Raw genomic sequence first — 24,812 nt, forward strand, 5'->3', positions numbered from 1 at the left:
TTTACACTTTTCAATCTTGGAGCTATTAATTAATACTAAACCCTCATTGTAAACTTTTTTACAAAGATAAGATGATGTTTAATTTGTAGGTTGGTATTGGCCAATCCAAAGCAAATTGTGAGTGACCTAATTGATTTAACAACGGCGGGCAGAGTTCAACCTAAAGGCCAATTAGCAGCTTAATACAGTATATATTTTTGAATAAAAAGGTGTTGTTGTGCTTTATTTAACGAACCAAGCAGGCAGCGACTCCCCTCTCAATGAGAGTCACCTAAACTCTGTATCAAGTCTGTATAACATTTTTCATGCTCATATAATATATGTACTTCTGCTCTATATATATATATATATATATATAGTCATTGTGAGGAAGTAGAAAATCATGGTACAAGATGTGGGTCAAGATGAATACTTAGTTAGGTGTAACTGTATGGTCTTTGTTATGGTGGGGCTGATTAGAGATGGGCACAACTCGTGTCAATGTTTATTTGGCTGCTTGAGTTTTGTGTTCAATCTATGTAAGACCCTTTGTTAACAGTATTTTGAGCCATTAACCCTAAACGACGTACTTGGTAAGAGTATTTAATCTCCATACATTTAGCTGTTTCTCTTTTGGAAGCTACACATACGATATGAAACTAAAGCAAAGGAATTGAATAACCTGCAATTGCAGGGTACCACTTTCTAGTTTTATGAAACAATATCTCGTTTAAATCATGTAATATCGACCTGGTAGTATCACATCTCAGAAAGTTATGAAATAGTATTTCGTTCAAATCAAGTAATATCTGAACAAAAAAATATGATGTGCTGAATGTGCAGAAGTTGTAAAATTGGTAGTTTTGACCCGAACGGGTCAAAAGTGGCATAATGGACAATTTAGCCTATGAATGGTTCGAATGCGTAAAAGTGATCTAAATAAAGTTGTTGGAATGTAGTATGAATGTAAACGTGGTCAAAAAGCTTCTATGTAAGTTTGGACAAGAAAAGATATTATTGAAATAGGCCAGGTAAAGTGGCAAAACGGGTAATGGTAGTTAAGAATTACGAGTAAGAGTTAATGATTCAGAGTATACAAAAGCTAAGAAATAGTACATAATAAGATTAACAAGAAAGAGGTAGCATCGTTGAATCGATCCATCTAAACTTAAAATCTTTACAACAATTTGTAATAAAATTGGGGCATTTCATAATGTTAACTGGACAATAAATATTCACTGTTTTCTCCTTTAAATGTTAATGCATATAGCTTCACTTTTTGTTGGATATTCTAGTGTAATTGAGTTAACTTGTTTGATCAATAACGTCATAATAATACATCATATAGGATTGGTGGTGCGGAGTGCACGCCTATTTGAATTTATTATGACCTTAGGGGCCCCTAAGGTACGGGGGTCCGGGGGCAGCGCCCCTGAGAGCGGGGTCCAAGGGACGGCAGCCCCTGGCGGGGTCCAAGGGGCAGAGCCCCTGGCTGGGGTCGAGCTGCCGTTTATGCAGTTGTATGGACTAACAGATATATATGTCAAAATATGTCCCGTATGTAGAATTCTCTGATCATTCTTTTCTTTCTCTCTGGTTCTTCTCTCTCAAACACATCCACACAGAAAATTCTTAATCTTTGATTGATCCGATTGAATAGTTTGGGTGAACTGCCAAATTGATTCAATCTGAAAGCGATCACGTGCCTTCAAAGATTGATTTATATCCGGTTATCTGTTTGTTATCTCGAATTTCCCCAACACTTTTGTCTCAAAAGATTATACTCCGAGCTATTCTTCGTCAGGAAACACGGTTTTGCGTACTGTTTTGGCCAAAAAACCTCTTTTCATGATTCACACAACACGATAGGCCACAAGGTGAAGTAAAAGGAATTGATCAACAAATATAGTTGGTCGGGAGTCAATAGATTGTTCGGAAGTAACAATATGGCAATGTAACCGAAGTAAAAAAACAAGCTTAAGTAAAGCATGGATTTGACTGAACTCTTCACTCTAAGAGCATCCATAATAGAAGCTCGTTGTAAGGCTTGTTTACTTTTGAAAAAGTCATTGGATAGCTTATTATCACTAAGAAACATGACTTCTTCAAAAGCTTTTTATGCAATGACTTAATTATTGTAAATTTTTAAAAGAGGAGACTTATTCATCTTCCCTATATTTCATAATACCTTTTAGGAAAAACTTGTGTTTATGTTTTTTACATTGGAATAAATAACTTATTTACAAATTATTGTTAGTGGAAATATGATCTGTCAAATAAAAATACAAAAAATAAAATAAAAAATTCATCAAAAGACTTCTTGCATTGTGGGTGTTCTACCTTTCTTTCAAAACACATTTGAAAAGCTTTAACTATCCCATGTTTTGATCAGGATCATCATGGCATTCTGATAATCTGGAAACCTGTTTGAGCGAACACTAGGCCGCGTAACAAGTAAGGCTCATACGTTTTTTAAAAAGGTTGACCCGTCACCGTGAGATCTCATCTATTGTGATTTGTGATCTGGTCTGCAATCTGAAGATTAAAGTGAACTGATGCTCCGTGGAAATTATACCTTTCAAACAGTTAACTAATCCTCACCTGCATTATTGAAACTTGAAAAATGGTAAAAGGAATTTGTGATTTGGAAAAGTAACCCATTGATCCCTGGGAATGGTCTGGGCCTTTATTTAATTGAAATGCAAACCAGACAAAACCTATTTGAAGGTTTATACCCAATTAACAGGCTGTCTTTGGACTTTGGGGGTTCAAATAAAGTTAGAAAAAAACTACAGTAGGATTTAACGTTGGCTTTTTGAGGAGGTGCATTAGAATGGTTAACCGAGGTAGGGAGACTATAGCCACCAGGTCAAGGCAAAGGTCAAACATATGTTTTCTAGCTAGCTAGTTTTGCCTTTGAGATACCATTCATATGATTTAATGAACTGTATATTACGAGTATATATATCTATTCAATTCTCATCGCCATGAATCGTGGATAAATTGAGTGTTACAAATTAATGTTCATACTTTTAAATGCGGATACATGTGATATTTATACATAATTATTAGAGGAAAATTTTTGTATTATTATAAATGTGAAAATTAATACGATTTTTTGAGTTTCTTCTTAATTATAAATAAATGTGAAAATTTAAGTTCAGATTATAAAAAGATATGAAAATATTTCAAACAATTTTAAATGGTAACAAATCAACATAACTTTTTATATTTTTTAAAACTAGGTGTAAACAAATAAGTATGAACATCTGATAATTTTAAAGAAGTGAAGTCGGGTACCGGCACCCTCAACTCTTTGGCTTTGTATCTCACTAAACAACTTGAATCATATTTGGCTGCCATGGTTTGTGCGGGTAGTATAATATTAAAAGGAATTTGGAAAGTAATTAAGCTAAAGATGGTGCAGGATATTATCCAAGAGTTTTGAATCCCGGACCTTTACCATTGGAAGCAACAAACAAGGAAGTGCCTCTGCAGCCATAAGACCACGTATAGTATGACTTACTAAACAATTAAAGTCGGCTACTAATTGTAATATATATTGTGGCTCTTTTATTTTAAGAATTATGATTTATTCTAACATGTAAAGTTAAAACTTTGATTAGATGGATCCTAGCTAGCTAGCTAGCTAGGACCTGCTTCTTATACACTGAATCTAGCCTGTATTTGGTGGACGGTCTAACCACATAGGGGTCCCATGTACTTTTTCCTTGCCGACCACTGGTTACTTACACTTCAGACCCGGATCACATTTCTTTCTTGAATCGGGTTATTCATTTGACCCGAGTTCTTTTAACTGTCATTCCAGACCTGCCAAAAATTAAGTTATCCAGATGGCTATATTCTCTCCAGACAAAAACGTCATAGATAATAATCAGAGTATTAATACTCAAGTATCTGATGATTTTCTTCTTCTCTCTACCTTCAAGGTTTTCTACTACAATCATGTTCCACCACCAACGACTACTGCTCATGATGGTTAGTTTTATTAAGAGTTTTATCATGATGGTTACTCAAAGTAATAATAGTTGTTAAGTTGCTGCCATATAGGTTTATCGATCGATCCACCTTTAATCTGCTATTTCTGATTGGTTAGAGCAATTAAGCTCCATTTGAGTTATAAAATAACTTTCAGATCTGATCAAGTCCACTAATATCTTATCTTCTGCTTTAATTAGTTCTTTTGGTTAAATTTTTTTATACAAATAATACCTGTTCTTTCGTTACAATTTCATGATAGCTAGCTAGCTAGCTAGCTAGCTAGATGAATACTTGCTTGATTACTGTTTGCACGCTGATTAATTAATCAAGTGTTTGCACTTAGAGAGGAATGATCTTGTAATAATTAAGGTGATGTTATTCTGTACGGAGTAATACTTTTTTGACATTTAATGATAGGCTAATACTATTAGTAATTAGCTTTATCCACATTAAACTTTATTAATTTCTGAGCAATAAATATATATAATATACACTGGCTATTGTAGAAATCTTATTCATTGCCATTCCTTAAAAGTTTGGAGTTTGAACTTTGCAGCTATCCCTTATCAAAAGATATGCTATGCACTTTCAGAAATACGAGTATCATTTAATGAAGGACTAGTGTTTTCTCAGTTTTGGGGCGCAATAGGTTTTGGGTCTGATACAGTACTAACCACTCGAGGTCAGCCATTTGCGTTTTCAATGTACACATGTGGATTTTGGTCCTACCGTTTAGCGTGCTTAGACCACAACTCCTATGTAAATCAAGGAAAAGGAAAGTGCATTGGGCTTCCTAGCCGTGTATTCCACAATCTTTCCCCTGAATGGGTCCAAGATGTGGAGGAATACAAAGACAAAGACTATCCTCAAAGACTAGTTGCGATGCGTTCCAACATTCAAGGATCATTTGCCATTCCGGTGTTTGATGGTGATCGATGTATTGGTGTACTGGAGTTTGTCATGACTAATTGCGTAGGTAACGTTTTTTCTAAAATGGAAGAAGTTTGCAAGGCGCTTGAGGTTTGTTGTTCTCTCTACTTCTTGATTTTCCAATTTAATTAGTTGGTAATACTTTATATCTATCTATCTATCTACCAATATATTAAAACATGATTGAAACAGGAGAGTTGTTGTACTGAGGGGTTGTGAGAGCGGGCACTCCCTAATAAGGAAGAACCCAAAAGTTTTACATAGTATTAACTAATGCTAAGAGGTTTTTGTGGCATAATGCTCAAAAAAATTAATTCTTTCTAGTTATCTAGCAAATTATCAGTTTTAAAAGAATGCATGAAAAAGGATGAAGAAATCGTGACTAACTAAGATTTTCCCTTGGCTTGCAGAAGGCGGGTTTGCAATCATCAGACCCTAATAAATGTATCAACATCAAGGAGGCAGGTTTACAATTGTCAGACCAAAACGAAAGCATCAACATTGACACTTCCAAAAAAGCGTCACGCAAAAGGAAAGCAGATGATATCACCCGTGATGATGTTACCAAACTTTTTGGACTGCCTAAGTCGTGTGCTGCAAAAAGATATAAAAGTAAGCTTCATATCATATGCTATATATGCATGACCAGATTAAATTTTTCAAGGAATTAGACAATAACAATTATGGAAATTATCCAGCTGCGTGGTAATTGTAATTGACTCAAGATTTTTGTATTATATGTAGATGGACATTTACTTTTGGGGAAAAGAATCTGTGTGTGTATAGTATGTAACTTGTCTTCGGCTACTATTGTAGGAAAAAACTTTGTTTAGGTTCATTGTATGTAAGTAACCTACTAAACTGAACGAATCGTGTAAAAATGATGATGTGGTGGTCTTTCATTGGGCCACGTATCAGATGTTTGATGGTGCCACGTTAGTATCCGGCCGAATTATTGCACAATTTGTTCAGTTTTGAGACAAACTACATACAATGAACCAAAACAAAGTTTCTTTCTTATAATAGTAGCTGGAGACAAGTTACATACACACATATTCTTTTCCCTTACTTTTGTGTCTTTCAATTATATGAATAACAGTCATAAGTTGAGGTTTTAAGTAATATATATATATTTGTGGGCGAGTTAATCGAGTGTTTATTGAGCGAGTGAAAAACTAGTGACGTTATTCAAATGTATTGAGCGTTAAATGATTCCATTCTATTCTTGTAAACCCGATTGCTTCTAATGATATTTGTAGTAGTGGATCAGTCCTGAGGAGCAGAACCATATACTCTAATTCTTTGTGTTGTTTAATTAACTTTCTATTATATATTAAAATAATTTGCGATAGCTCGTCACAACAATTTCTGACTCATCTTCTCCTTTGCATGCAGTGTCAGACAATACCTTTTCTACGGTTCATAAGAGGGACGGAATTGATATTTGGCCATGTAAAGCGAACAATACTGTCAAATCATCTGCCCACGTTGCTCTTATCGATGGGATAGCATCAGAGATCAGTCCTGATGAAGCTCGATTGCTCAAATGGATCAATTCTGAGCTCATGAATGATGATGATATCATAAGGACATTGGAGCAGGCAGATAGTCGAGTGGACGAGTACAGGGATTCCTTGACCTCCACAGGTACATCATTCACACCTTTAAAGTTTAGTTGATAGATTTTGGTATTTTTAGGTTGCTTCGAATGCACACACGCATGACGTTTTAACTTTGAATCTTTTCTCCTGTGGCGCCGCAGATCATGAAAGTGTTGGACATCCTGATATGAGTGCCAGGCCCGTTCTTTTGGAAATGTACCGTCGATAGGATGAAATAAGAGAAACCAAGCCAGCCAGGCACAGAAAACGTACATTCACATATATTTACGTATGAATATCATGAAGCTTAATTAGCAGGAGAAAATTAGCAATATATATACTCGTACTTAATATGTAAAACATTCACAACTTGCTCTCTGGATGATCCACCTATATATATACATATATACTAGCATGGTACCCGCGCGTTGCGACGGATATAATTGACATCAACTAATAGTTCTATGGTACCCGTAAGGCCGTAATGGCTTGAATGTATTTATATAAAAAATTAACTTTCATAGTCATAGTTCTACATCAGTCAGGATGTCTACACCTCAGAAAATTCTTGATCACTTATGGATGTGTCTTCCAGCAGAACACATTACGGCCAGATTGCTCATTTGTCACCTGTTAAAAAGAATTGAAAATGTTAGTCGATATAAGCTAAAAAACCAATAGCTGCCCGGAAAATATTCAAGGCATACATTTTAACATGTTAGTTACAAAAGCTACAATACGTATCTCGAATTTTCGATGCTAAAGTTTCCTCCTACTTAAAACTGTTTTGCTATCTATTTACATTTCTTGTTATGTGAAAAAAAATTGAAATACTAAATAGATTGCATGATTATATGTACTGTCACTTACAAGGAGCAATGACCCGACTCGTGATTGTTACAACGTATGTCATTTAAGAACGAAATCATATCACTACATGTGCTATCTATTTACTTCAAACATTAATTAGTAAGAAGTTTCAAACCCAAATAGAACTTATCACAACACGACATTCTCCAACCAACGTACGTAGCCGATTTTTGTGAAATGCCCCTCGCGTAGCATTTACGTACGTGGGCACTTAAGGACTCAATATTTCAACAGGTTGTATATTTTTTAACCATATATTGCAACCTTCATACCAGATACACAACATATATGTCTACCTAATTTACAAAATGTCCATGAACAAATACAACACAATGTTGCTGCGTTATTCAATTGACCATGGTTTTATTTATGTCACAACCTTGCTGGCAAACATAATTTTATTTTAATTAGTTAATATCAGTCAACTAAACAACTTGAAAAAATCCCTCCTTGCCTAATGGATCGAACCGCACGCCAAGTATAGGGAATGAGTCAAAGTTATGATGTAACTCCTAAATCGGTTATCAAATTACGATCTCAATAATGTAACTTCTTCTTTAATTATCAGATTTAATACAATAATTACATAAAAAAAAGGGATTAGTTTCCTGTAATGTAACTATTTTTGACCGAATATCTATAGTAGAAAAAAACTAAAGTTATGTGTATTGTATGTAAGCAACTTGAAAAAATGTTTATTGTATGTAAGAAAACATATGTGGCAACCATATACAGGTGCCACTTGTCAGATTTTAATTGGTTAAAACGAAATTCTTACATACAATAAACATTATTTCAAAGTTTTTTACATACGATACACACAACTTTAGTTATTTCCTACAATAAACATTCGTTCAAAGTTTCTTACATTCGAGGAAACTAAAAAATGGACGAAGAAGTGTTTTGGGTCAATCCAATGAAACCCAACCTTTTAGGAGTTATGACCCAAACTCTTTTACCTTACTCATACTTAGTACCTGGTGCAAGATATGAGGGGGGGAAAAGAGAGGAAAGAAAGAACATTACCTGAAACCTGATCCTTATGAAAGGTCCAAAACTTGAAGATACATCATGGAACAACAATGCAAAGCTAAGTAAAGAGAATTAAACAGAACCTTAAAAACCACTGTAAGTACAGTCATGGAATCCTCAAAGTAGAAAGCTTTTCAGCTAAATATATGGTTAGACACATACATCATGGAACAACAAATTATCAAATTTCACAACTTTAAAACAAAAACAAAAACAAATTAGCTATTACCTCATCACCGAAGGGGCAGACACGCTGAAAGGAATATGAGTGACATTGAGCTTTGCTGATGAAGAACATGTGACAGCCATGGATGGAGTAGCTTTTGAAAAAAAAAATCACATGGTGATTGTTAATACAGATTTCATAGTTTTTGAAAAACAACAACAAATTATATATTACCTCACCACCAAAGGGGGCATCGATAGTACTTTTGAATGGGTAGAAGATCGATAAAGAGTCTAGCTCTTACATATATCTTCCATGTTAATATTAATTGGGTTGAGAGTTCCAAAAGAATGGACAGGCGTGAAGGGGAATGGAGGAGGGCTATAAACACGGTTGGAGAAATAAAAACACTTGGCAGAATAAATGAATGAAGGGTAAAAGAAATTCGAACGAAACTTTTGGCAAATAAAGGGCATGTTGGTAATTTTGCAACTCTTTTTTTTCAACAGGTGGTTTTTTTTAATTAAGGAGTGTATATATATATATATCTTATTCACATATATTTCATTTAATTTTGCAGGTCGTACGTAATTATGAAAAAAATATGATCCTGTACATATATCATATGTGATATGTCTTTGATTAAAAGGTTTGACATGGATAGTGATGTGACTATAGGGTGGCTTATATAGTGTGTAGTTCAATCGATTAATATATGTGACAATTTGATAGATAAATCTTCGATTCCTTTATTTGAGTTTGTGATGGCTAGACCTTTATCAACCATAGTGGTGGGTTGGAGTGTTTCCTTTTATCCTTGATTCCGGTGACTTGTCTTTTACGAATCTTGGTGGTGGATTCTTTTATCTATCCTTTTATTTATCGTCTTGTTTTGTTGTTTATTTCATAAAATCCAAAAAATACCAAAAAGATCTAATTCCATTTTGTTTAATTTCCGTTGTGCTTGAGTTATTGCGTGTTTTACGCATCAAATTTGCTATCAGAGACAGGTTTCAAAAAGGTTTCTTATTCTTTTAGTCCTTGGTTATTGTTTGGTTAGTTGGGTCAGATTAGATCTGTTGGAGTTGTAGTACGTTTTGTTTAGATCTGTTATTGTTGGTATTGTTTTGTTGAAGATTAATGGCTTTTAGAAGAAATATGACGTTAGAAGAAGCTCATAATGCTAGGAGGGATAGGCAGATTATGTTGTTGAATGAAATTAATAGAGCAGCCTTTATTTCTTATCCAAAATCTTCATTTACCTTTATAGATCTTTGATCTTGGTGGTTTTGAGTGATCCCTTTATCTATATTTGTGGTGGTTCGTCCTTTATCAAAGATAGTGGTGAGATCTTAAATCTTCGATTCCTTTATCTGAGTTTGTGGTGGCTAGATCTTTATCAAAAATAGTGGTGAGTCGGAGTGTTTCATTTATCCTTGATTCCGGTGGCTTGGCCTTTACGAATCTTGGTGGTGGATTCTTTTATCTATCCTTTTATTTATCGTCATGTTTTGTTGTTTATTTCATAAAATCCAGAAAATACCAAAAATATCTAATTTCATTTTGTTTAATTTTCGCTGTGCTTGAGTTATTGCGTGTTTTATGCATTAAATTATTTATATATATATATATATATATCTTATTCACATATATTTCATTTAATTTGTTGGTCGTACGTAATTATGAAGAAAATATGATCCTGTACATATATCATATGTGATATGTCTTTGATTAAAAGGTTTAACATGGATAGTAATGTGGCCATAGGGTGGCTTATATAGTGTGTAGTTCAATCGATTAACTGACAATTTGTTAGAATTTGTTACTCCTTTTATTAATTAGCATATAGATTATAGATAGATAAATAGATAGGATTTTAAGATCTGAATATCCTATATGTAAATATAGTAATAATTGTTATAAATTATGCGTAACACAAAATTTTCACACGTGTTTGGTAAATAACTCATTGTTTCCAGACATATAACGTTAAGACAAGACTTTCTTTTTTTTTTTTTTTTTTATTGAAATACTTGAATGATTACATAAAAAACCCATAATATCCTTATTTTTTCAAAAGTTCATTTATAATTCCTAAATTACTCTTAATTAAATAATTTACTAAATCTATACCCAACTCTTGAAAAAACTATACTACCGTTTTCATATCAATTACCTTTATATCAATAACCACACCACCACCACCATTACCGCCACATCACGTGGGTTGCGTCTAGTTCTTTATAAAGCATTTGAACCATCTTTTTCAACAATATAAAGTTGGTGTCTAAAAATTTGTTCCTAAATTATCATTAATTAATAATTTTTAATCTGCATTCACTCAAAAACTAATAATACCCTTTTCTACAATAATTACTTTTACGATAATTAATAGTTGTCTTCATACTGCAGTTACTCTTTTGATACATGGGTTATTGATGTAAACACAATTCATGTAAAAATGATAATATAGTTATTTTAAGAAAACATATATGCTATAAGTTTTTTCTACTAAATCATGTATCTTAGGGTTTTTTTAACAGCGTGTACTTTAGTTTAAGAGTTATTAATAGGTTAAGACATTTTGGAGATACCAAATGTGTGTAGCTTATAAAGAGGGATAAAATACTTTAAACAGTGCCAATGAGGTCGGTGGCTATTAGTAAAACTAGTGTCGTAAAAATCGACCGATACAATCGATTTCTTCTAATCGACTCGTATATCTGTAAGCTACAGAGACGAGTTTGACATACTTGGACTAAAAATCGAGAAACATCACAGACTCAGGTCAACTTTGGTCAAACTTGGTCGTATTGGTCAAAAGTCGATCGGATTTGGTCAAGAATCGGTTGTATCTGATCGGGTCAACAAAAATCAAAATTTTATTTTTATATTTATTTTAACAGCTTTTTTTGTTGAAGATGCAGATCAAATATCATAACGGATGGTTTAGATTATATTATCTTAACCGAGCCCATATTAGATCGCCCTTCACCTAATGCCTAATAAGAGAAAAAAAAAAATCCTTAATGGTTCGCCCAAAGTCATGATAACATATTAAGAAAAAACTTGTTTTTTAAAATTTGAACTTGAGTCTCCCCAAAAGCCCAAATCCAAGCCATCATAAAATGTACGAGTAGTTAAGTGTAATAGTAAGATAGATTATAGTCAAATAATAATAATAATTGAATTATATACTCTGTAATAACATAGACGAGAGGGGTATCGGCGCAATGCGGCGGCAGGACGGAGATGACGGGTGATAGTGGCATTAACGGTGTAGTTATTAATGTAAAGGTAGTTAACGTAAAAAAATAGTATAGTTAATGAAAAGGGGCATTTATGAAGTATGAGATATGTGTGAAGATGTTTGGTTTTATGTATAGGTGTTTTAGTCATATAAAAGACTTAAAATTTAATAAGAAAAAGGAGGGATTTGCTTTATCAGGTACTAGCCAAATGCCCACGCGGTGTGGCGGTGAGATGACGGGGGTGATAGGTCATAGAGGTGATCGGTGATGAGGGTGATCTACCTGACGGGCTCCATCCTCGGATTTAAAAATTCGTCGAAAGTACTTCGAATGACATCTCGAATCAAAGATCATGAAATTTTAAGAACATCCGTACAATTTTTATAATTTATCGATGTACGGTTTTTGAGATCAAAGATTTTGAATGAATTAGAGAAATAAAATAATTATAGAGAAGGGAGAGTAAAATGAGTGGTAGGAGAGAGAAAAAAATGAGTGGTTGAGATTTAAGAGTATTATTGGTATATTAGGAGGCGGCATTCGAAGTTTCGAACTAATTGATAAAATAGAGGAGTAATTTGGGTAGATCAAGTTTTTTTTTTTTTTTGAGAAAATGAGAGAGGATAAATGTTTTATAAGGTAGTTTGGATTTAGATTATATTTAGATTATAGACATAAATTATAGATTAGTTGTCATCATCCCCTCGATTAAAATAAATTACTGGTTTATTGTAATACAAGATTAAACCCATGCGTTACATGGTGAATAATTATTGTCTTGTTAAAAATAAATAATACATCTTCCATATTCAAAGTATAATAATACAATAACGTAAGAACAATGTGTTCAAATGCAAATTTACTTATGTAAATTAGATACATTATAAATGAATATATATTAATAAAGTACTAATCAATGATCTTGTTTTTTTTATAATGTTTACATTATGCAAACATGTAATAGCAAATGAAATCAAGGAATAAAGTATATAAAATATATTTAATAAATAAACCATCAATATAAATTCAAATTTAATGCATAAAGCATAAAATGAAAAGGTTAATTTTTAAGAAGAGAAAAAATTATTCTATTTTGCAATATTATTTGATAAAAAAAAAGACTAAGTTATAATATATCATGATCTTGAAAAGGAAGTAACAAAATAATATTTTAAAAGCAAAGAAATATTAATATATATCTTGTATCTTGTATTGTATACGTATATGCAGGATATAGAAATTGAACTAATATCTTGATGCATAGCTTGAAGTCAATCAAATAAAAATAAAATTAGTTATTAGTTAATTATTAACTTAATTATTAGTATATAGAAAAATAGATAAAAATAAAAATATTAATGACTAGTATTATGATTGATGATTAAGATTATATATATGAACACAAATATATAGCAATTTATTTGAAAAAAGTAGGAAAAAATGAACAAATCATTAAAATTCTAATGTGACAACAAACTAAAAATGTCACATAAGAAAAAGCATATCATCTCTTAGTTATATAGAACGATATATACATCTATATATTGATTGTATAAAAAAAAGTAACTCCTAATGCCGTCTTTTACGGGTTTTGGGTCACAAATACCGTCTTCGACGGTGTATGGGGAGGTTGAGATATACACAGCCTTACCCATACCAAAGGTAGAGAAACTGTTTTCAGGTTCTACCAAAGATAGAAAATGACCTCCAGCATGTTGAGCATGAGGATCAAACCCATAACTTCTGTCTCCAGAGACAAAGGCTCTAACCACTTATCCAACTCAGTTGGTTGTATAAATAGTTAAATCGCATGTTGACACACAATATATATTTGAAAATTTAAATTTGCTAACTAAAAATGTCAAGTAAGATAAAATGGGATGAATTTACATAACACTTAAAAAAAATTATATATTTAACATTGATAAATAAGCAAAAGTAATTAATCACTTTGTTGTTATCACCGTAAACTTTAAGGAAAAATTTTCAATCTTTTACATTATGGATTAATAGAAAAAACTGAAAAACAAAAATCAAACCTTTAGTTTCTTTTAATAAATGATGATAGCCCTATGATGATTATGCAAATTTAAGCATCAAGTTTTATTATAAATTAATAAAACCAAAAAATGTGTTTATTATGGAGTAATAAGGAGTTTTAAAAAGAGCCTATTATGATTGTAGAATAAATTATTGACAATTGTCGTTAATGAAAAGAAAAAATATATTGAAATATTGAATTACATTAATGATGAAGATACTATCCACAAATATAGGGAAAAAATCACAACTGTATCAATCAATAATTCTATTTCATTAAAAGTAAAAATCAATAACTCTATTTAATTAAATCATTAAAAATCTTGTAAAATGAGGAGAATGTCGGAGAATGTGACAAATAAGAAAAAGTGTGAGGACAATCAAAAACTAATATCAAATAAGCCTAAAACTAGAGAAAAAATTAAAATAAATTAGACACCATTTAAAAAGCCGTACCAGAGTTACTGGTTGCTATTTCTTCTCCGAGGAATTTTCATCGCTGCTCTTTGTGTACCTTACTACCTACTAATACTACTACTACTCAGGTATTCGTCCAATTTTTCATCTTAATCAATTAATTAACTTTTAATTCTACCTTAATTTCATAAATTTAATTTTTGCTTTGTTTGCATTGATCGATAAATATTATTATAGTGTGATAAATAAATTATATAATGGCTATTGCGTATAATATAATTATTACTATATCAAATCAAGACCTCGTCATAATACATTCTGCGGATGTTTGAGATACATGTTTATGTTGCAACTTAAAGTCTTTTTTAAGGGTTGAAGTTTTCCCTAAATTCACTAGACTCAAGCACATATGATTTTAGTTGGGATTGTGTTGCAGCTTTTGGATATCACCTTGTATCCTCTCAATGTGCTGTAAGATCCTTCCGTGATTATATAATACGAACATAGTGCCCGCGCAATGTGTCGGTGAGATGATAAGGTGATAAGTCATAGAGTGTGATAGCCAAATGTCTTAGTCGTGCGGGCTTCTCCCACGAATTTAAAAATTCGTCGAAAGTATATCGAATGACATCTCTAATGAAAGAACATGAAATTTTAAGAACACCCATATCATTTTTATAATTTATCGATATACGGTTTTTTAGATAAAAGATTATGAATGAATTAGAGGAATAAAATGATTTATGGAAGAGAGATAAAAAATGAGTGGTTAAGATTTGAGGAGAGAGAAAAAAATGAGTGGTTGAGATTTAAGGGTATTATAGGTATATTAGGTAGACATGTTTAAATTAGTGAATAAATAATAGGGGTAATTTAGGTAGTTTAAAGTTGTAATTTGAGATTTAAAAAGGGTTTCCTCCATTATATATGAGTAATAATAAGTAAGTAGGGTAAATTACACTTTTCGTCCCTGAAGTTGGCAGCTTTTACACTTTTCGTCCCTAAAGTTTTTTTATTACAATTTTAACCTTAAAGTTGGCAGAATTTTTCAATTGACGTCCTTTGGCCAAACGGTGTTAAGTTTCGGTCGTTAAGTCCCACACGTGCAAAACACGTGAGGGACTGAAAGTGCAAAACGTGAAAAGTTCAGGGACGAAAACTGAAATTTACTTTATCAATTGTCATCATCTTCATCTTCTCCGGATGAGTGGCCGGAAAATTCGCCAGAAAACTTAAATGTCGATATCTCACTTGTTTCTTCGAATTAGACCACGAAACCACCACCAAGCTTCTCAAAATTAATTTCCGCATCAATCCTAACCAAAAGATTTCAGATTCAACACTTGCCGGAAAACTCAAAATGTATATCACCACACGTCATTGCTGAAAAAGGTAAATATGTAATGCCTTTCCCGCTTTCCGTCAAGCTTTAACCAGCCAACAAGATACAACATAAGACACAGCTAAAAACAAATGAACCATATTCACCTTCTTGCTATATGTTCGTTCCTTTGAACATAAAGCTAGGTAGGCAAGATGGAATCTTATAGTATCCATTACCAAGCTTAAAATTTAAACAAAAATTAATAGTGAACATAACAGCAATTAGTAAAAAGCATTGGCATGAAGTTACAAAGTGACCATCTTAAATTACCTTGAAAATCTTAGAAGCATGACATACAAATCTATAATATTCTTTTACTCTTGATATATGTGTGCCTACATGCAAGGAATAAAATTTGATACACATTGATAAATAGTAAATTACCAAAAACTTTACTGGAACATAAAACCTACAGTTTGTAAGCAAGAATTTGATAAAGAAAACTCCCCCCACTTCACTAGTCACAAAAGAGGCAAAGATGCATCTAAGATATACAAAAAACTTACCAGAACCTCAAATTTTTAATTTGCAAAAAGATGCAAACATGTAAACATAAGGATTTCTATAAAAAGAAAATATTGCAACGATACAGAGAATTTTTAAAATAATGTTTTTCATTATGTATCTGCTTATCACATGACTAGTTGTTCGAGCATGGGGTTGTCCATTGCCACACTAATAAGTTACATATTTAACTTTTTCAGCATGGGCTAATGAAAAGCCAAATACGGTTTCATATTTTGAGTTTTCCGGCAAGTATTGAATCTGAAATCTTTTGGTTAGGATTCGTGCGGAAATTAATTTTGAGAAGTTTAGTGGTGGTTTCGTGGTTTAATTCGAAGAAACGAATGAGATATCAACATTTTAAGTTTTCTGGCGAATTTTCCGGCCACTCAGCCGGAGAAGATGAAGATGATGACAATTGATAAAGTAAATTTCAATTTTCGTCCCTGAACTTTTCACGTTTTGCACTTTCAGTCCCTCACGTGTTTTGCACGTGTGGGACTTATCGGCTGAAACTTAACACCGTTTGGCCAAAGGACGTCAATTGAAAAATTCTGCCAACTTTAAGGTTAAAATTGTAATAAAAAAAGTTAAGGACAAAAAGTGCAAAACTTCAAGGACGAAAAGTGTAATTTACCCTAAGTAATATATAGGAGTAAAGATAAAGATAAAGATTAATACAGTAATATTCTTACATTTTTTTTAAATAAATTGTGTAAGCGGTACCTTTTTTTTGTGTGTGTGGAAACGATTAGACCAAGATAAATAACCACGAATGGAGAGTCAATTCTGTTCATCTCATTAAATTTGAATGCATTCGCCTCAGGTTACCAGTTTCTAGCAATGCGAATCATTAAGGAAAGGGAAATGATCCCTACACAACACAATTTTACCATACACAACAATATATGCATTAAAAGGTTGCACTGTACAACTGTCGGAAAATGCAGGCCCCCTTACAAACTTTGAAGTACTTGAATTTTTACGATCTAGAGGGGCTGGAAAAGACCCTACAAGGGTTCTTGCTCCCGTAGCACTTTCAGAATTCAAGGTCTAAGGTCTATGACTACCTGGAACATAATGTTTCTAGTAGTCAAACAAGAGACAGCATTGCCGATTTTAAAGATAAAAGTAAACCATACAAGCTTACCAAATCTGAAATTGCTGCTATTATCAACATTAGGCCGACTTCATCTGCGGGAATTGACCCACTCATTGAGAATCTTGACTTGCAATTAGGAGAAAGTGTTGAAGAATTAGTAGCGTTGATTGTGCAGGTGTTTACCCCTGCTCCAGATCAAGGTACAACCAATGAGTGAAAACAGGGAGCTATAGGACATATCAGGTCGCGTTTGGTTCACAGATTCTAATGGAATTTGATGAAATTGGAATGAGATTCCATTCCTTAGTGTGTTTGGTTGTTCAAAGATGAAGGAATATGATTCCATTGGAATGTAAACATTCCTTTATTTGATGGAATCTCCATTCCTTGAGGGTGGGGGAAGAAATCTCATTCCATTCATCACTTGAATTTTCAAAAATTTAAAAACATTCCGTCAAATTTCATGCCTTCAAATTCCAATTCTATTGAAAGATTTCATTCCTCCCAAAAACATTCCGTGAACCAAACGCGCCCTCATTTACTTGATTTTATTTTCATTTGGTTTTAGTGTTGGTTGACTAGAGAAATAGCCTAGTAACTTTGGCAGTTTGGTTGTGCACTTCACGGTGCGTTTTTATGGTACTGGCATTGGTGAGAGCAATATTTTTGGACACTTGATCTCAATGAGCATTAACATTGCATCATTCATCGACTCTTTTTTAGTATTTACTAAATAATTTACATTGTACCAAGAAACAGGGAACATGAGTTGCTCTTTTCACAAAGTGCTCTGACCTCAAAGTTAACCCCAGTGTTTGACTGCATAACCTCAACGTCTCCAACCTCAAAGTTAACCCCAAAAAACCAATCCTAGCAATGACTTTTTCCAATTTCACACTCACCAGTCTTTGTCAAGGTCTCCGCCCAATCTGTTGCCGTAAAGCATTCAAGGTCATTTGAAATTATCTCGGTATTACTTAGATGAGATCAGAAGGTGTGCGCTTGTTTTGAACTTCATTCAGATGTAGTTCCAACATCTGGAAGGTTTAAGATGTCAAAACTACATAGTCAAGTGGATTCAAGTCCATGTCAAGTATAGCATCTCATGTTTGGACAAAATAACAATAATAAATCGCTAAGCAGGGTTACAAGGACTTAAATTAATCATATAGATGCTATTAGATGAACTGCAATAATAGTATCAAAATCATTTCATTTCAGATATTACACTAAATTATAAAATATTTGAGCAAAAAAATATTGAGAAATTTTGTTTTTGGTAAGTTAGTCTTCATCATCTGAGCCAAATGTAATCTTGGTGGCTTTAGGTGCATCTGCAGATATCTCTTTAAAATGGGCTCCATACAGCTTTGACTCCTGCATCCACAATACAAAGGATAGTGGTTTTCAATCTCATGGAAATTAAACTCTGAATTCATAATTAAATATATATAAGAAACCACTAAAGTAAATACAAAATCTGGAAATCCGCAATCAATGCATAATGTTCTTTCATGAGGTAAGTCACTATAAAATGTTTATTAAACCCATACAATGTTATTACATGGGTAAATCGAAAGATATTGAACCACTTACAAGGATCATTTGAGCTAACAAGGAATTACATTTTAAGGTCATCTGAACCAAGACTTACATAAGGCTATATGGAATGCATGATCTCCCCACGGGGAACTAAGGAAAAGCTGTAACAAGTTTTGGATAAACCATTTCATGAGTCTCTCCTACATTTTTAATTTTGTTGGGTGAAAACTTCATTTGGCTTCCCCCTTGAATTCTTCCCTAAACTAGCCTTTATTGGCTATTAATTAAATAAATTTTTTATTTTATTTTTCATCATCTTATAGACACATCAAATATCGACTTTAATATATATCTCAACAGAAACTATATTTACTACACATCAGATACCGACTTGAATAATTAAATTTACCATCATATATGAATACAACACATTTACTTCAATTTTATTCGCCATTTTAGTTTTTTCTTTTTAGTTGACAAATATATACACATCAAACAATCCAATTTAATTCGTAATACTTTCCTTCTGTCTTTACTTTTGTTTTTTTATATATCAAATTTCAAACCTTCTAAGTTTATTCCAGTTACATGATGTTTAAAAAAACAACTTTTAAAGGTTCGTTGGTTGACTGAAACATTAAAATGAAAACGGTTAAAAAGAACTATTTATGTTTTATGGATGATTTAATTAAATGTAAGTTAAACATTTAAATATATATTTGAACTTAAGTTGATAAGTTAATTCAAGAAAAACAGAAGGAAAGACAAGGAAAAGGGAAAGGCTGCATACCCTTGACGAAAAAGAAAGATACTGAGAATAATAGAAAGTGATGTGGCGATAATGTGGCATCAAAGGGAAAAAAGCCTTTTAGGAGGCATTCCTTGTGCTATAATGAGTACTTTGATATATATAGTAAAGATAACATTGAAGCCAAATACTGATGTCTCAAGAGGAAGAAAGAAACACAAACCTTTTTCTTAACATGAGTACCAAAGTTCAAAAGGTTGGCAGGTACATTTTGCCCTGCTTCTCTAAGAACATTTATCAGCTCTCCAGAAAGTGCCTGAAGTGCATATTGATTGCAAAAATTAGAACATGCTCAAACACACCAAGAAGGCAAGAAACCATCCACACCCTGGACTTCGACTGTGCAGAGGTGATATCGTAGTGGTAGTTGAAGAATGCAAGCGATGTTAAGATTACCTTATTTTCCTTCATGAAGAAGGTATGTGCAACACCCTTCTTACCAGCACGTCCTGTTCTTCCAATTCTGTGGACGTAATCCTCGGTGGTCAACGGGAAGCTGTAATTTATTACAACTTCAACATCTGGAATATCCAACCCTCGAGCAGCTACATCCGTAGCTATCTGCAGACATGCCATATTCAAGAATAGTGTTAAAAATGAAAATTTGCAAATCAACAACGGAGATTCTGAATCACAAGTTCAGGGTTACATAGTTACAATCATAAGCAGGAAAAATAATTCACTCACCAGTAGTGGAGAGGTGCCATCCTTGAATAGCTGGAGAGCTTCGGTACGAGCCCTTTGTTGTTTATCACCACTTATAGAAACAACCTTCCAACCTCTATAAAATCAAGAATAAATCATTTTTGTGTTACAAACACATTTAATGTCTACAAATATATGTATATAATATAAGCATGAGACAGTAAAATGGCACCTTCTTTGCAACATATTCTCAACTCGGGATGCTTCCTTCTTGTACAAAACGAATACCAGAACTCTATTCCTGAAAGATTAAGCCTAGAATTAGTAATGAAAATAAAGTTTATACAATACAAGTTGAATGCTATCATATCAAAACACAAGAGATAACAAAAAAGGTAATAGCAAGATAGAAAACCTTCTTGACTTGTGGTATTTCTCTAGCAATGTAACTAAACGTTCATCACGTGCTCGATCTTCCAAGACCTACATTTATTAGCAAGAAATATCAAGGGTCTATATGCATGAGTATACGAGTTTATAGGAAAAAGCAACAATCTTTTAAGCAAAAAGAAAGCTAAAAGCATCAACACAAGCATTGAACATGTGTATACAAGTTCAGAGGAACTCATATATAGAGTCCAAAAGGAGTATATAAACATGAAACGGAAATTACCTCCACTATCTGCATGACATCATGATTGGCAGCTAAATCCTCTGATCCTACAACAACCTGACAGCAAAAAACACGTTAAAACAATGGAGAATTGTAGCATATCGAAGTACAATTATCTGCAATGGAAAATATAACTTTTTATCAAGTGTCAACATTACACATGTATGTAGAGAATAAGGCTACCAAAGATCACCTTAACAGGATTTGGATCCATAAATTCCTGAGCAAGCTGATTAACTGCTAAAGGCCATGTTGCGCTGAACATTACAACTTGACGAACTACAGATATTGAAAAGTTAACATGAAAAAAGATATAAGAACTACAGTACAGATACTACAAAGCATCAAAGGAAGAAACCAATGGTAGTCAAAAATTCTACACTCTGAACGAGAAATGGTGACGTACCTGAACTTGTTTTGCTAAGAATAGATCGAACTTCTGGTTCGAATCCCATATCAAGCATCCGATCTGCTTCATCAAGTACCTGTTAGAAGAGTCAGTTACAGACATTACTCATTGAGTACCCGAGCAGACAATATGCACAGACATACACATACAAGTAACCTAAGATGTGCTCACCACAAAAGAAACCTCCTGTAGCTGCAATACGCCCATTTCTATTAAATCCTTCAAACGCCCGGGAGTTCCAACAACAACATCCTGAGAATGACAGAGTGATTGATTCAATTCAAATTTAAAGTAAAGAATGCAATAAGTGATACTTGAAAGTTGAAATAATGAATAGTAACATTAATGTAAGAGGCCGATAAAAGCTAAGTGTATCATTTACACAAATGATGTACAGAGGTGTTGATATGTTATCTTACCACGCCAGATTTTAGAGCAGATATTTGAGGCCCTTTAGAAGTTCCTCCATATACACAAACTGATCGAATACCACTTGGTTTCCCAGCCTCAGATATGACATCATAAATCTGCAAAAACGCACCACAGTTAGCCAAACTGCTTTTGAGAAAACAAACCGTCGAATGAATGAATAGAACTAAAACAACATTATGCTCTTCAGGTTGAAAGTGATGATAACTATATACTTGTACTTATCGTATCATATAAAATCTTATGAAAGTAGTGACAACAAGTTTTGATCATGCATAATTTAGCCAAACACCAAAAAACAGAGAAAGAACAATTGTTGAACATCAAAACCATCTAATAAACTTATACCAATCACTATATAAACATTAGGGCTATGGCTAACATACAAACAATAAAGTGTTGCACACCTGTTGAGCAAGTTCTCGTGTCGGTGCAAGTGCGAGACAAAGCGGAATAACTTTCTTGGCATTCATATTTTTCCTCTTATTCAAGATATGATTCATAGCAGGTATTCCAAAAGCCAATGTTTTCCCTAATCAATTCAAAACCCATATCACAAAACACAAAATCACAACTGTACAATCCAATTTTCCTAAAAAAGATTGAAACTTTACCTGACCCAGTTTTCGCAATACCGATAAAATCACGGCCATGTAAAAGAAAAGGCCAAGAATTTGACTGAATTGGTGAAGGCTTGTTAAAATTTTTACAACATTCCAATAATTGATCAGATAGCTTTGATTCTGAAAAAGATTTCAAGGGTTTATACTTTATATCATTTATATCTTTCCCTGAAACCACAACATTATCTTCAGTTTCCCTAACTTCATCAACACCAATTTTCTTGATTTCTTCTTCTTCTGCTTCTTTCTTTTGTTTCTTTTTCTTCTTTTTCTCACTTAATTCTTCAGACCCATTAAGGGTTTCATCCCCATTAACAAAATCTTGAATCTTTTCACTCTTTTCTTTTTTCTTCTTTTTCTTTTCTTTTTTTGGTGGTTCTTGGACTATTTCAGCAGCTTCTTCTTGTTCTGGGTCTTGAAGCTTTCTTTTGTTTTTTTGTTTCTTTTCAGATTTAGTAGTGGAATCGTTGATTGTTGGCATGATGAATGAAGAAGAAGGAAATCAGTTTCTTGGTTTATGATAATAAAAGGTTTGTGGCCACAAGAAACTGAAAATGGCGGAGAGAGGCTGAAGAGATGTTTGAGGGGAAAGCAAATTTTAGGGTTTTAGAGGTTGGTGGACTTTGTTTATAATCAAAGTTACCGAATCTGCCCTGCAGTATTTATTTTTCTGAAACTTTGTGAGGCGTGAGTATAAATTAAATTAAATATAAATTTCAAAACGTTCAAAAAGAAAGAAAAAAAAAAACTAACATCTTACCCGAATAATAAGTCATTTATGACGGGAAAGTGGATGATAAATTAAATTAGATAAAATTGTTTTAACACAAAACATCATTTAATGATGAATATCATGATCAACGAGACGTAGGACATAAGTTGATATAGCTAATTAAAAAAAAACATAAAACATGTCATTATGAAGAGTCAAATCAATGAATTATGATAAAAATAAAGATAACTCCACTGGTTAGCATTCATTATCATATAAAACTATATTAAAAAAATTTACCAAGTCTAAGTAAAGTGTATCGGAATATGTTGTGTACAATCTTATGGTTAATCATGTTCTTAAAATGTAATTACATAAATAGAAAGTTTTACAAAATATGTAAATATGTTACGTTACCCGTATAATACGTCATTTGTGATGGGAAAGTGGCGGCAAAGTGGATGATAAATTAAATTAAATTAAATTAGATAAACTTGTTTTTTATTACATCTCATCATTTAATGATGAATATCATGAACTAATAGATGTAGGACATAAGTTTTTATAGCTAATTAAAAAGAAAAGTGTCATTATGAATAGTCAAATCAATGGACTATGATAACACCAAAGATCACTCTACTGATGAGGATTCTCTTAAGTTATGATACCAACTTGAGTCAAGTTAGAAAAATCATGGCCCTTGGATTAAAATCAAGAGCCAAAATTCAATGATCATCATTAAATCTTGACCTTTGGTTTTAATCTAACGGCTATGATTCTTCTAACTTTATCCATCAAGTTATTTCAACTTGAGGGAATCTCCTTCCAAGGAAAACACCTTAAACTACAATTAATGGGTTGTCAACTTGTCAACTGATTAAGGCATTAACTGATCAATTTGATTATAATTGCAATTAAATCTTTTTCTTTTTACATTTTATACCCTTCATTCAGTTAAATTTTATACTTTTATTGTTTTTTTTTTAACATTCAATCGGTATTTGATATCAGAGAAACCTCACCGTATAGAACATTCACCGTATACGACATTCAGCCGTTACAAGTATTCAGAGAGAAAAACCTAATGTTTTGCCATCTATAAGGATCGAACTCAAGACCTTGGGTAAGACCGAGAGTGTCTCTAGTCAAATACATATTTAGTTATATTAAATTAAATTCAAAATTTTATTTTAACCAAACGAAATCTAAATCTTTTGAATACTATGTATGTTTTAATAACATAGTTTGTTAATAAAATTGTTATTTACTTTTTGCTAATTATCAAAATAACAAAAATTATTATACATGTTATATAATTATGTTTGATGTTCATTTAAGAATAAGATTTCTACCATTTTCATTTAAAAAAAATAGTTACTTTATCACTTTATTCTTGAGTTTTTATTAAAAGAAAAGAAAGGAGAAGATTGAATAGGGGAAGAAAGGATAGAAAATTACATAAAAAAGAGGCATTCTCGAGTTGAAAGAAAAGAAAAGAAAGTTGATAGTTGAATGTATTCTTGAGTTAAAAGGGAAGGAAAAGAAAGGGTAAAAAGATACAATTTTACATTTATAACCTTGTAGTAATTAAAACCTTTATATAAGTTTGAGGGGTATAATAATAATTTAACCATTTTTCCTTCCAAATCTTGCCAAAAGTGGCACGAAAGTTTTGGGATCAAAACACTCTATT

At 32.7% G+C, this 24,812-nt stretch overlaps 2 protein-coding genes across 2 annotated transcripts; one reads left to right on the forward strand and one right to left on the reverse strand.

Moving 5' to 3' along the window:
* The first annotated feature begins 3,833 nt into the window (after positions 1-3,833).
* Positions 3,834-7,052, forward strand: LOC122610995 (protein NLP1-like). The gene is made up of 5 exons (XM_043783948.1): positions 3,834-3,978; positions 4,538-5,001; positions 5,322-5,523; positions 6,307-6,558; positions 6,674-7,052. Exons 1-5 carry the CDS (start codon positions 3,834-3,836, stop codon positions 6,739-6,741), a joined length of 1,131 nt encoding a protein of 376 aa, XP_043639883.1. The 3' UTR covers positions 6,742-7,052.
* Positions 7,053-18,433: 11,381 nt separating this feature from the next.
* LOC122578545 (DEAD-box ATP-dependent RNA helicase 5) lies at positions 18,434-23,041 on the reverse strand. Its single transcript, XM_043750522.1, has 13 exons — positions 22,399-23,041; positions 22,192-22,316; positions 21,775-21,882; positions 21,527-21,607; positions 21,353-21,431; positions 21,140-21,225; positions 20,947-21,003; positions 20,689-20,756; positions 20,506-20,574; positions 20,316-20,409; positions 20,025-20,189; positions 19,792-19,884; positions 18,434-18,655 (listed from the first exon to the last, which is right to left on the reverse strand). Exons 1-13 carry the CDS (start codon positions 22,886-22,888, stop codon positions 18,563-18,565), a joined length of 1,608 nt encoding a protein of 535 aa, XP_043606457.1. The 5' UTR covers positions 22,889-23,041; the 3' UTR covers positions 18,434-18,562.
* Between the last annotated feature and the right edge of the window lie 1,771 nt (positions 23,042-24,812).

Source organism: Erigeron canadensis, chromosome 8 (genome assembly GCF_010389155.1).
Source record: "Erigeron canadensis isolate Cc75 chromosome 8, C_canadensis_v1, whole genome shotgun sequence".
Taxonomy (NCBI): Eukaryota; Viridiplantae; Streptophyta; class Magnoliopsida; order Asterales; family Asteraceae; genus Erigeron; species Erigeron canadensis.

Bases quoted from the DNA above. Each gene is read 5' to 3' on its own strand.
- LOC122578545 (XM_043750522.1), bottom strand. From the start codon at position 22,888: ATGCCAACAATCAACGATTCCACTACTAAATCTGAAAAGAAACAAAAA. The intron at 21,226-21,352 runs GTACGTCACCAT...CAATATCTGTAG, and splicing joins TCTTAGCAAAACAAGTTCAG to TTCGTCAAGTTGTAATGTTC. The intron at 20,190-20,315 runs GTGAGTGAATTA...GCATGTCTGCAG, and splicing joins ATGGCACCTCTCCACTACTG to ATAGCTACGGATGTAGCTGC.
- LOC122610995 (XM_043783948.1), top strand. From the start codon at position 3,834: ATGGCTATATTCTCTCCAGACAAAAACGTCATAGATAATAATCAGAGT. The intron at 5,002-5,321 runs GTTTGTTGTTCT...CTTGGCTTGCAG, and splicing joins AAGTTTGCAAGGCGCTTGAG to AAGGCGGGTTTGCAATCATC. The intron at 5,524-6,306 runs GTAAGCTTCATA...CTTTGCATGCAG, and splicing joins TGCTGCAAAAAGATATAAAA to TGTCAGACAATACCTTTTCT.